Source organism: Lytechinus pictus, unplaced genomic scaffold, assembly GCF_037042905.1.
Source record: "Lytechinus pictus isolate F3 Inbred unplaced genomic scaffold, Lp3.0 scaffold_19, whole genome shotgun sequence".
Classification (NCBI taxonomy): domain Eukaryota; kingdom Metazoa; phylum Echinodermata; class Echinoidea; order Temnopleuroida; family Toxopneustidae; genus Lytechinus; species Lytechinus pictus.
In genome coordinates, this window is record NW_026974140.1 from 15,308,472 (window position 1) to 15,322,774 (window position 14,303).

Consider the following 14,303-nt stretch of genomic DNA (forward strand, 5'->3'; position numbering starts at 1 on the left):
CCTAGTAAATTATACTCGTTGTTTTCATGATTCTTTGCTAGTGGATTCTATCAAAATAATAAAACATATTACTTTTATGTTTTCATCGTCTTCAATATTACGATGATGCATGTGTCTTTGTCGTATTTCATAGTGGATCTCGGAGAAGATTAACTCTTTGAATCTTTGGAGGAGTCACTTAATGTTGACTTGAAGCAGTGATATGGTTTAAACTGGTAGTGTAAGGATTAATATTTGTTGTAGCTGTATTCACACCCAGGGTATTGACTCACAGACTGAAGGCTGTTTCCTTTGCGAGAGGACCTCAAGGCTTGTCAACATCGTCACAGGGGTCTACCCTCCGCTATGTGATTTCAGCATCGAGTATAATTGGCCCATTTTTTCCAATCCGCTCCTTCTTTTCTCCAACATCATCACGCTTCATGCAAATTCTTCCCGCCTCCACCCGTTACCCCTCCCGGGTATGTACAGCCCTCTCCTCCACACTCCATTGTACCCCTTTGACAACATCCCTCCTAGATATTCTCATATTTTAATAAAAGATGAGGGTCCTTTCGTCTTGTCTCACTTCTCTCCCCGACACGGGAAATAGTTTTGTTTGCGGGCATTTAATGAGTATTTAACCACTTCTTCCATCCTGTTACCTTTTGTTTCTTCTCGATTCTATTGCGGCAACAAGATCTTTGAGTTAGGGTTTATATTTCAGAAATAGAAGGTTTCATTTAACTGAGCAGCTACACAAGCTGAGTGATACGGTCATGGATACTTATTGATCGTCTACTTTAACGTTTTACATTACATCTCCTCCAACATGTATTATAATGATTCTTAAAGGACATTCCGAAAATAACAATTCTAAACCAATTTTCAAAATGGTGAAATTTTTAGGACAGAATGCAATTATTTTAGTGAGATGTGCAAATCTGCCTCCGGTGATGTAAGAATTCATTAAAAAATAATTCAATCAAAGCATAGCTACATGTGTTAACGTTTGACTAATGAGATCATCTTTTATTCACGCGTTGTTTTCTACCATTCTATGTTTGATTTCTATTGCGTAGTACTCCTCAGGCGAAATATGATTGCAACAAAATGTCTAGAGTCGCGGAATGGACGACTTTCGGTCAAAATTAAATCGCCCGAAAGCAACTTATAAACAACTGCTGTTTTCACAGTTTGAAAAAAAAAAAACTTTGAAAACTTTTTATTACCATTTTATACCATTTTTATCAATTATGTCCATATCATTATTTAGAAAAAAATAAATAAAATGATTTTCATTTCGAAAAGTGGAAGCTTGTTTTGTTTTTGGTCATTATACTTTTTATAATATATATCAGAGATAATTAATATTTTTGGATATCAGGGGTAAATATGTATCAAGATACGATCATGAAAGTTCAACTGTGTGGGTTGCAAATAAGGAAAAGTTGAACTTTTTGAGGTCATTTTTCGGATTTTTTCTTTATGTGTCCAACTTTTCATTATGTATCAAGATGTTCAGATGCTTTTTATTAAGCTGAAAATGATAATTGAAAAATACACATGGACATTTAGTTACACAAATTTACCCCCCCCCCCCCTTGATGAATGATGATAAAATCAATGGATGGGTGAATTAAATTAGTTGAAAAAGTCGGAAGAAATTGATGGTAATAACACACTAATATAGATTAATGAACATACAGACAGTACAATTAATAGACAAACGTATGCATAATGTGTTTTTTTAACAATTAGTGATTAAAAAGCTCTATCATTATCAGCATTGTCATTATAAATGTTGCAATTCGTACGTATCGATGTTTCACCCATTTTTTGGTAAATCCAGCGGCGTACCCAGGATTTTCCAAAAGGGGGGCAAATTTTGGAGGATATTTCGTCCGCGAAAAAATGTGACAACCAAAAAAAAAAAAAAAAATCTTCAACCACAAACAAAGGATTTCGTACCAGAAAAAAAATTGACAAGCAAAAAAAAAAAATTTAAAAAAAGTCTTCAAATTCAAAAGAGGGGGCACACGTCTGTTTTCATTGCATTTTTACATTACATTACTCGTCAGGGGTGCAGGGTACGTCCCCTGCATTAGTTGTGACTCGTCAGGGGGGCAGTCTGCCCCCTGCCCCCCTTAGGTACGCTAGTGGGTAAATCCATTGAACTACCTATTTATTCAGTATTAATTTTTTTCATTTATCTATTTATTTATTAATTGATTTATAAATTCATTTATTCATTTTTAATTCATTCATGTATTATATACATTGAATTATTTTCTTACATGGAATTACAACTCGTTTGTATGAAATGAATATTAATCGCGGTGTATTAAATGTAAAAGAAAACTGCCCTTTCAGCAGTCAGAAGAGTGATTTATGTTTTCTCTTTTGGAGAGGCATATCACTTATCTGTCGTGTTGACTGGAAACCATGAAGACTTTGCTTCCCATTTGCGCACATGTACTTCCCTTGCTACTTGGAATACAAGAGAGGCAAGGCATGCTCTAAGAGCAGTAAACACCTTCTCTTAAAAGCCACTTCAATGGGTGTTTACATACACAATAAAAGACCATTGAGAAGAACGATTGAGCCAAGAGAGATGAGGGATGAGGAAGATAGATAGAGAGAGAGGGAGAGATAAAGAAAGAGAGATTGTGTGTGTGTTTATAAAAGAAAGACAGAGAGAGAGATGGACAGACGGTGGTAGGAAGGGGTGAGAAAGAGAGGGAGTGAGAGTGATGGGGGGTAATGGAATGGAGTGAGATGGAGAGAAGAGTGAAATAACAGTGTAAGAGGATGACAAAAATAAGTAATGAAAAAATGAAGGATGAGATCGGGAAGAAAACGGGGATGGAGTAATGAGACAACGCCCGTATTCTTTAAAAATTATGAACCAATTTGCATTTTGGATCCACGAAATCGGATTACTCCTTATAGAAGAGTTGAGCTTAAAACGAGTGTCTACTGTTTTTACTTATCATTTGTAATCTGAATGAAGACAGGAATACGAAATCCGGAATTGAAACATTACCTTGAATCTCAAAATTTTGTTCAAGCAAAACATTCCGTCCCTGGGTGGGCTTGAACCACCAACCTTTCGGTTAACAGCCGAACGCGCTAACCGATTGCGCCACAGAGACGGTTATAGCTGTTGGGTGTTTCATAACTATTCAAAAGTTACGAGTGACTTTAAGCACGACAGTATATGAAGCACCCACAATGTCCTTATTCTTTTCCCTCATGTGCCAAAAAAAATGCAGAAAGGCTCTTTGACTCACATCGGCATAATACAAAATTAGCATTTTCCTGTTTCATGTTGGTTCATTTGGGTCACATGAATCCAGTAAGCTAAAAAAAGACGTTAATTGACCCTTCATTTGGAATTTTTATGTTTTGAAATTAACTTGTGCAGATTAGTGAATTTAGCTTATTCTGATATCACAGCACATAACAAGGAGAGTTCATGATAAACGAGGGCTCCGTTCCCCGTTTCATTTCCATTAAGGTAACTACAATGTAATCTTCAATGCTTTGTCCATTGAGGTTAATTGGGCCACAGACCAACACCCAAAACAAAATACAGACTAAACATCGGTTGGAAATAGGAAAAATATTCCTTTTGTTTTCCTTTTATTTCTCTATTCATTTTTACTTTGCTTCTGATGCTGTTGCTGTTATATGTATACAATGTAAATACACTGTTTTAATATCATTTCAAGATAAAAGGTAGCTAGTTTTATGTAACTAACCATGCTAACCTGTACTTTAATGGTCATCATGATTATAGGGAGCGAAAAAAATGAGAAAGAGGAGACCAACGAATAACAAAAGGGAGATGAAGGGAGAAAGTTGAAGGTGGAAAACTGGTAATGTGGTTGATATAAGGAAGGTAAAAAGCTTTCAAGTCGGCGTCGATTCAAGTGTGTGACCAACTCGAAAGGCAAATCTCGCTGACAATAGGTCAACGGGAGAAAGGAAAAACGCGCCTATGCCTGCTCCGGCAGACGATAATCAAATTTGTGACAGGCCGGTTTCCCGCGCTTCGCATCTTCACCGAGCTATTAAAGCTCCTACCTTCGCAAGCAGGTCGTGCGTAGAATATTCAGTTCCCTCTTTTTCTCTTCATCCTCGTCATCTTAACATTCTCTTTCCTCTTTCTTTTCTCCTCTTTTACCTTCTCTTATTATTTGTCCCGTCTTATATTTACAAGTGTCGGTTATGTTGTTCAACCAGCTTGGCTCCGTATCAAGTGTTTTCTTTTCTTTTTCCTTTCCTCTGTCTCTTTCCTCCGATCGTTGAACAAACTTTACTGAGGCATATTTTTCGCGTGATTACACCAAGGATTTCCCTCGTCGTGTAATTTATATTTTGTTACACAAAGACTTTAGAGAAGAAATGATGGAAGGATAGGTTTTGCTGTCATAGGCCATTATAACATGATATGAAATGAACATCGAACTCTGTCCGGCTCGTGGATACACGTTGAAATACTAAACCTGAAAGGGAGATGTTTGGATGAACCGTTTCGCTCCTTATTTTTTCCATGGACCTACTCCATGTTTTATCCAACAACTTTTACTTGCAAAGCAGTTATTCTACTTCGGCTTTCAGCTGCCCTTTTTATATTTCGTTCGATATAAAGATTATAGATCCACTTCTGAAATGAACTATGTCTCGGGTGATAGGAAATTTAGATTTGGACGTTCAAATATTTTCGTAAAATAGATCATTTGAAAAAAATCATGTAATTTCCCAAGTTCATTAATTTCAATAATATTGAAATGTCATTTTTGGTCAATACAATGGGTTTATCACCTATAACCAAATTGTGGTGTGACATTATGTGTGTAGATGTTAGCGCTTAATTGTTTCGTAGAGGCATTTTTCTTCTTTCTTTCCTTTGCATATTAATCAACATTAAAGGTGCCAAACCCCTTTATATATTTATAGATATTTCAATTATTTCTTTAGTCTAAACTTCTGACAAATATTTTTTAATAAAAAGTTCAATCTAACAGCGATCAAATTAATTCATAAAATCAAATTCTTTAAACATTATGCTTTACCATGCATCATACGTATTCTCTTTAATACAATAAGAGAGTGAAAACGCGCGACGTTTAAACAAATGTTTTCATATCCTGCAGCTTATGAAATATTATGCCAACTTTCTTTCAATATAAACCGTGTCTGAATTCGGCAACTGTTTTAATATTCCTTGTTTATACTAACACACCTCTTTCTTGTAATGAGGGAAAAACTACCAAAATAATAATAATAAAAAACAGTCAGGGTATTGGAAATATGTATTTTCTTGTTTTTCCTTTAATTTTGGCACAAATCAGAACATAGTATACAAGATGAGTCATGAATATTATTTACATGCATACACTGTACAAACATGTATAACTAAGTGCAGAAGTAAACCAAGTTATTGTGCACTTCAGACATATTATGATAAATGTGTTGCCGAGTAAGTCTCTAACGTAGGTCTAATATAATCCTTCTGGCCAAATTCAGATGTATTCCTTAACAAATAAATGTTTAATGAAAATTATATTAGGCCTAAAGGAATTATTTGTACATTTAAATAAGAAATTGAGTGAAATGCGAATAAATTGACATTGTGTATAGGGTTTATTTTAAAATAACGTAGTAAAATCCTTAAGGAGGTAAATTGATATGAATTTCAATGAACATAATCAATTTGATCGAACTGATCATTACTAAACCCGTTCCTAACTTTCAGAAAGGCCAGCTCAAGGAAAGGTATAATTATGCAGCATCCCATTACATACACTGGCGTATAAATAGAGCACTTGGGGCCATTGACGACCCCCCCCCCCCCCAAAAAAAAAAAAATATATATATATATATATATATATATAAATAAATAAATAAATGGATAACATAAAGATAAAAATAGAATAAATAAATGAATAAGAATAAGGTTTCACGACCAAGAAATAAGGAGAAAAGAAGAAAAATGAAAAGAAAAATGGTAAAACACTCAAATATTCCCTGAAACATAAATTATGTCAAAATCTACTCTCATAAAATTATTTTTTAATTAAAAAGACCAAACTATTAAGAGAATTTGCCCCATACGCCATGTCAGGCCCCCTCATTTTGGGGGGCCTCTGATAACATGCTAAAACACACAGGCTTAATGACATGAGTCTTACTATTAATATGATACTTGTAGCTATTGAGGGTATACAACACTCGGAGCTCATTATAATCAAGGTTTTCCCATTTGCAGCAAAAAGGAAATTTCATGATAATAGATAAAAAGCAATCATCACATCGGATGCTACATTGCACATAACTCCAAATCATCAAAGTAATTAAAGTAATCCAACAAAACATTATATTGCACCTTTCCCGGCATCGCCTGGAAAATACTTTTCATTTAAGATAAAGTTGTCATGAGATAAATGCGAAAATTAGTTCATAGAAGAACGAGAAATAATAACATCATTTTCTTCAATTTGTAAATAAGTATATACAATTTATAACAACATCAGGCTTTATAGCACTAAACCCTGCAAAATACAATAAAGATGTCACAAAGAATTATAGACTACTTATACATAAAGGTGTATTATCAAACTCTATAAACGTTCAGAAATATACAGAATAAAGACAGTTTCACAAAATTAATGAGTTTCCTTTGGCATATTTGGTGTCATAATGTACGAATTATGAATAGTTAAAGAAAGGGACTTTGCAAGAAACCGGGTCAGATGAACTTTCAGTTTCTTTGTAAAAGACCTGATAACAGATTTCATTGCAATAAGGCAAATATACTAAACTACCCTCCAAAATCAATCTAATCAAATGCAAATAATTCAGACGGGCATTTAATATTTCTGTCTGTAAGAATCGAAAGTTTTGTGTAAAAAATACGATTATCTTATCAGTCATTTAAATTAATATAAACTGTGAAAGATAAAATTGCTATTACGTGCACTCCATCCTCTTTGAATTGGTGGTTTTAGAGTGTAATTATCTCGAAGCAAATAAACATATTAATGTTAGAAAACAACAAAGTAAGCATGTCTTCACGGATGTTATGTCGTCCCAGTTAAGCATTCATCGTTTTCCGAAGAAGATAAACATTATTATGAATATTATTTTGGTGTCATGTGATTCTATCTGTTCATCTTCCCGTTATATTTTTGCGCGTATTGTATATCTTGTGCATCGCTACCTCTTTACTTCAACAATATAAAACTTCAATAATCACTTCAGCAATATTAATTCAAGATTTGATAGATAAAACAATATTAACTTATACTCTTTATGTTATGCACGGTCCTTAAAATTCCACCAAGAAGTAAAAGCAATATATCATACTAAATGTTACAGACATTTAGTAAGACAGTAAATGCAATTGCGCAATAAGATCACCATAGTCAGATAATATCGCGAGACACTAGCCAATATCCGAATTCTGGTATAAAAGAAGTGAGAAAATAGCACATATAAACAAACAAAAAACTACCTCGTCATGAAATTAATAGTTCAACGAGAAAAGACTCGAGTGTGAGGTGGCTTTAGCGTGCGAGGTCTTCAGTTGGCCGTGTCCCACCGGGGCAGTGGCGGCATGTTGCAGCGCTGATGCCGAGGGGAATATAGTGGAGTAGGGGCTATGTAGAGCGGGATGAGTGGCGGCCGAGGCGGAATTGGATGCCGCCCACGATCCACCGCCAGTTAGCTGTGGATGCGACGTTGAATGGGAGTGTGATGACGGATGCTGAGATGAATGACTTGATACAGACGAGTTGGTTGATGAGGAATGGGTAACTGTGAGGAAAATAAATGCGAAATGGAAATTATTCAAATATAATTCTCACAATTAGATTTTAGCAATGCGCTGCCTTTAAAGAAAATGATGAGACGGAGACGTGTGAACATGAATAGCTTCACATACGTTGTCTGTTTGTGTGTTTTTATTCCTGAAAATATAATAACAAATTATTATTCTTCTTTTAATGTTTGTGCTATATTACTGGTTGAAGATTACGTTGTTCACTCATTAATTTTTTGTAGATAAATTTTAATCAAAGTTTGGAAAGGAAAGAGACGGCACAGCATATTTATTTTGACGATAAACAAATTAAATTCAACTGAATGAAATGAATTCAATTGTTAAAACAGAAATTAGCATCACATGACTGATAATGAATGATATCAATAATTATAAAAAAATAAATTACGTACAATAGAAATAATGATACATTAACGCAAAAGTTAACGCAAAAGTTAATCCATTATGAAGTAAACGGGGAAATAAATATATTGGATGACTAAAAATAATGTGCTTTAAAAGAGTTTCTAAAGGCTTGTCGAAATTATAGGCCTTAGATTTTTTTTTATTTAGACGAAATGCAAATGAATTCGGTGAGTATTTTGGATGGGAGTGATAATTACCCGATGAAGCAGACGAACTAACACTGGTCATAGTTCCAACGGTAGTGGGCGCTACAGGGGACAAATCTTCGGCCTTCAAAGATTTCTTCTTCACTGGAGACACCGCTCCTCCACTTGACTTTGCTTGACCACTGGTCTGAGATAATTGACCAACACTCCCATGTTGTTGACCAGTTGACCCTGTCGTACCATTGGTCAGTGTACTTCCGGTAGTTGTCCCACTTGCGGGGCTGTTGCTACTATTTGTGTTGTTGGTGTTGCTGGTGTTGCTGCTACTGTTGTTGCTGCTTGTGGTTGTATTGTTATTGTTACTTGTGCTGTTGTTGTTGTTATTGTTGTTCGAAGATGCTGCAGCATTGGCGCGTTCTGTTTTCCTAAATTTTGCTCTCCTGTTTTGAAACCATACCTGGAAATAATGGGAAAATTACAATTATTTTATACAATAAGAACAGATGAAATGCATATTAAAGAAATTGAACTGATGGGATGATTATTTTAAGGATAAAATCATTATTAGGCCATATCTAGATAAAATGTGGCGGATGTAGCAAAATTATATCAGTCTTATATGCAAGAGATATTAAAATTAGATATTAAAGGTTGTAATCAGTAATAATCGTCGTCATCAGCCGTGGTTGCAGTCCGCGTAAACTTATAGGTAGTATTAAAATAATAGTAGCAGTTTAATAGAAGTAGTAGTAGTAGTAGAAGTATAGTAGTATAAGTATATAGTAGTAGAAGTAGAAGTAGTAGTAGTAGTAGTAGTAGTAGTAGTAGTAGTAGTAGTAGTAGTAGTAGTAGTAGTAGTAGTAGTAGTATTAGTAGTAGTAGTTTTGTTGTTGTTGTTGGTGTTGTTGTTGTTGGTGTTGTTGTTGTTGTTGTTGGGGGTTGTCATGTTTTTAATACTACTGATTTAGTTATAGTAGAGGTGTGAGTATCAAGAATATACCTGAACTCTGGCTTCTGTTAGATCAGTCTTTAGTGCTAATTCTTCTCGTTTATAGATATCAGGATAATGGGTTTCTTGAAAGGCTTTCTCGAGTTCTTTAAGTTGTGCGCTGGTAAACGTAGTCCTGATGCGACGCTGTTTTCTCTTCTCATGTAGGCCGTTAGAGGAGGTTGATCCCTCGTGCAGTATTCGGTGCATGTATGGCATACCTGCTAAAAAAGACAAATATAAAAAAAATTGCACAAGATGTTGATTTTGTTTTGTAGTTACAATAATATTTTCTACAAATTTACCGATGGGGTGGAGTGATGATGAAAATTATATTGGCATTGACGATGATGATGATGAACATGATGATGATGATGATGATAATGATGATGATGATGGTGATGATGATGGTGGTGGTGGTGGTGGTGGTGGTGATGATGATGATGATGATGATTTGACGGGTACTATTAAGTTGATTATGATAATGATGGTAACCATGGTGGTTGCTGTGTTAGAGTCGCAGTGCTGATGATGTTGTTGGTGTATGAAATTTCATTTGATTAACTTTGGTTGAAAGTATACAAGATTTTGTTGGGTTTCTGGCTTCGGATATTATCCTGAAAATTGAAATCTTATAGAATAAAACAGTTGCTTCCATTACACTACTAATAAATAAAAATATTTCATTCGTGGTCAGTTTGATAGTGATAATGATATGATTGTGACATCTGTACTTCATTTAGGGAGAGTGATCCATATTCAATATGATTTTTTTCCTGGTCTAGTTAGAAAAATTGAAAGGGGGTCGTAATCCTAGAACTGGTCTTTCTTTCCCTTGTCCTTCTCTCAATGATGACTACCTACTTAATTTGAAAATTGCGAAGATTTGACTTTTATCCCCCAAACCCATAATGTTTATATTTTCAAGAAGCTTCGTATTTTAATAAGATAATTTTCTTTTTTCTTTTCTCTGTATTCCATAAATTTCAATTAATCTTACTTAATCATATGCCCGTTTTACAATACCAATTCAGCTCCTTAAATATACCATTCAAGAATAATTAGAACTGATTCTGATGTGATCCGAATTCACTTTGGATGAATGGTATTTTGAAGGCCTACTACCATATATGTATTCAAACATTTATCATAATACCCTTCAGAACAATATAAGCAATGCATCAATTTAATTATTATTTTCGAACATTATTCTGATAATTACATTCTTTCGTATAATTACCCTCTTTCGTGAAACAAAATACATTACATGTATTAACAGTATGAATTTTTAAAATAAAATCTAGTCGTAGTTATTACATCCCAAGAATTACATTTGTAGTTGTAGATCGATCTATCATCTGACGGAGAATCGTATTTTATTCATACTATTTTTCAAATTAAGAGCAATTTTCTGGCCTAAAAGACGCGCGCTGACATCGGGATAAGGTCTAATACAGTGTCATATTAATTAGCTTACATTTCAAGCACTGATAAAGTTACTTAGTCGATGACATATTCCTAATTGTTACTGAGAAATAATTGTACATAAAAGTCAATGAACAGGAGTGATAAAAAGTCAGGTCTTGGAACATATATAAAAGAATGAGACACAGAGACGGAGACAGAGATAGCAGAGAGCATGGGGAAAGGGGGAGGGAGAAAATGTAACTAAAACGAGAGAAAACTGTCAAAACGAGTTAAGTTATTGCCCATTGTTTGTATGTCACTGGGAATGTATATCTTCGACAATACAGGCTTGATGGAAGAAATGAAAGAGGCGCGTGCTCATGCGACGGTTTCTCTCATTAACTATCGGGCTGGAGCAGGGAGAGCGACTCGAGGAGAATAGGAGGGATACTACTTTTTTTTACCAAGCAGCGAAACTTCATCTTTACCAAAAGAGCTTATGTATGCATTAACACGCTCCGTTCATAGATGCATCCAATATTATGCAAATGAATAATATGAAGAAGGGGAAAAGAGGATATTTTGTGTTGATTTTTTGTTATGCGCGTGACTTCATTTTATTCCTTTTACCATTTCTTTTCTTTTTTAATGACTGAATGTTTATCAATTTATTACACGATTTTGCCCGTTTTTATGAGATGTATGGATTATTTAAGAGGCAAAATTCATTATAAGAAACAACTTTATGAAACAACCCCCCCCCCCAAAAAAAAAGAATAAAAATAAATAAATAAATAAAAATAGTATATCAGAACTAATATGGACACCATATAATACAAGTAAATCAGTTTTCATTTGAATTTTGAAATTTTGTGCAGATTTATCATATATAGTTTGAAAATATTTTCTATGTATTTGATGACTTAGAAAACCGTTATTGGTTTTATGATATTTGGTTATATTCTATTGTGTTCTATTTACTCTCCCTTTTAAGCGTTATGTTATTTTCAATTTAATTAATCTGTAAACACTTGAAATGTTGGGCAACATACTGTCCACTGTTTTGGGTGATGTATGTTGGTAAAAAAATATTTTTTCTGGGCAATTATTATAAAATTGAGCAAATTTATTACCCAATTGTTAGTTTTTATGTCCCGATTTGGACATATTTTAACCAATAGTTGTGTGGACAGTATGTTGCCATGCATGGTTGGTTAAAAGTTGGGCGTTTTTTGCCCAACTATTTTAAGAGTGTAAATGTGTGAATTGTTGATATAAACATTTTTGGGGATTGTTATTAATTCCAACGTATGTATCTAAAATTAAATTTAGTATTTGATGTTTACTTTGGCTCACCAGAGTAATTTCTTTTTTTTTTATTTATGCCATGCATGCATCGGAAATTTAGCAGTTAAGAAAAGAAGAAAGAAAATGCCGAATAACTAAATGTGAGTATAGAAAGTTGGCTTGTTCAATACATTCATGTACCATTTATGAAACATAGTGATATATTTCCTTTCGTAATTTTATCCATACGGTATACGTTTACGAAAACATGCAATAAAGTTAAAATCATCATACAAAATTTCATGTTGATCCTTAGTTGATATTGTTATTTTTGATGATTTATTTCAATAAAAACATATACATTAAGCAATTTCGTTTAAACAAAATACGGCAATTTTCGGGTAATCTAGACGAAGTATGTGAAGATGAATATAGAACATGCTTTAGATATATTAACCTTCATATTGCCATGATTATGTCACCTAATATTACAGACCTATATTGCCCTGTAGACGTTATGAATTGTAGATTGTTATTGTATCTGTTCTTTGCTACATAGACCATTGGTAATTCTAACACGTCGTTTCCATCTATTCATTCTTAGGGGTTAAAAAGATAGACGGATTTTTAAAGCGTTCTTCGTGACGATCTACGCATCTCTTTTCTAATTCCATCGCTCATACAATGAGAAAGAAAAAATGTGTCAAACACGACAATTCATATCATTCACATAAAACCATCCATTTGAAAGAAGTGCTTTAGCATGTGCACCAATTTAAGAAGATTCTAATAATTATTTTTCTCAATAATTTGAAGGATTTTACACCATTGGTATACTAAGAGAGCTTAATAACATTGTGATCAATTTTAACAGGTGCAATTTTGCAAATTTCTGGTCAGAAAGATACAAAAATTACACCTATAAAGGTGATCGAAGATCAGAAAGGTACAAAATTGCACCTTCAGAGAATTTCAAAATATTGTTTATTTTTGGCCAAGCATTTTAAGAGGTTTTTCATACTTTTGGTAAGTAATTACGTCTTTGCTGCATATCAAAATAATTTTTCCCGAAAATTTCACAAAAAATAGTTTTATATACAGATCAAATAGAAATTAAAACGAAGAGTAAAATATGAAGCTATAACATTTGCAACAGTTTTTTCCCTTCAAATCTGCCACTCAATTATAAGCTCTATTGCTATTCTGCATTTGAACATGAATTCCTTTCTCCCTTTATACATTAATATACTGTATGCATAATATTTGAGGCCTTCAAGACCGTGTATCCTTAGGGGAACATAAACTCTTGATCGCGTGTGCTCGCGCAATAATTCTGGCGTGCTCGGCCGCCGAAATAAAATTAGATATTACTCAGAATTTAACTTAATTATTTCCATTTGACAGAAATCCGATGGTTTCTTTCCTCCTTGTTGCCATGGAAACTACATGTGTTCACAAATGCTTCGAGGCGCAGAAGAAAATGCACCCATGCAGGTTTACAAAAATATAAACAAGAATATGGAACTCATCGAAGTATAAAAGTATATTCAAGAAACGATATACACATACAGCCTAATGCTTATAAAGTGGAATCTCAATGTTGAATAGTGAATTGGAGAAATGAATTCCTTTGTCGTAGTATATACATCGGTAGTTATCAATCATTTCACCATCAAGTAAACGCATATGATTGACACAGAATGCAAATGATGAAAGGGGTTTTAAAATAAGGAGAAAAACAGCGCAACATAAAATCTCAAGACATCTTTAATGATCACAGCAACCTTATATAACCAATTTTATTCAAACGTGAGAATACACCGAAAAAAAAACGTGTTTTTCTCCCTGATCAATCGTTCAATGGAATTGTTCTTTTGACGTCATTCTATACATGGAATTTAGGTATACACAGTTTACATTTAAACAAATTGATTGATTGATTGATTGATTTTATTTTATTTCTGCAAATGACCAAACATTCTAAATAATTTTTTTTTTTTTTTTTGTACCTCTAAACGAGGGATTTATTCATAATTCATCACACATGTCATAATAAACTGAACATCACAATACATTTAACATTTTCTCCGGCAATCTCTTATCTGGCTTCTTCAATTCTTTATTTGTAATTATTCTATTTTCCATTTCTCTTACAAAAAGGTATTTCAAACTTGAATCTCTTCTATCTATACCATATCTATTTCTATTATGCAACATTTTATGTATACACCAAAAGGCGACT

General features: G+C 33.7%; 1 protein-coding gene and 1 non-coding gene across 2 annotated transcripts; both read right to left on the reverse strand.

Annotated features, from left to right (window-relative positions):
- Window positions 1–3,060: 3,060 nt before the first annotated feature.
- Window positions 3,061–3,134, reverse strand: TRNAN-GUU (transfer RNA asparagine (anticodon GUU)). Its single transcript has one exon. It is a non-coding gene; the product is annotated as a tRNA-Asn (tRNA).
- A 3,360-nt stretch (window positions 3,135–6,494) lies between these two features.
- On the reverse strand, window positions 6,495–9,586 carry LOC129260542 (sericin-2-like). The gene is made up of 3 exons (XM_054898510.2): window positions 9,380–9,586; window positions 8,431–8,836; window positions 6,495–7,803 (listed from the first exon to the last, which is right to left on the reverse strand). Exons 1-3 carry the CDS (start codon window positions 9,584–9,586, stop codon window positions 7,514–7,516), a joined length of 903 nt encoding a protein of 300 aa, XP_054754485.2. The 3' UTR covers window positions 6,495–7,513.
- Between the last annotated feature and the right edge of the window lie 4,717 nt (window positions 9,587–14,303).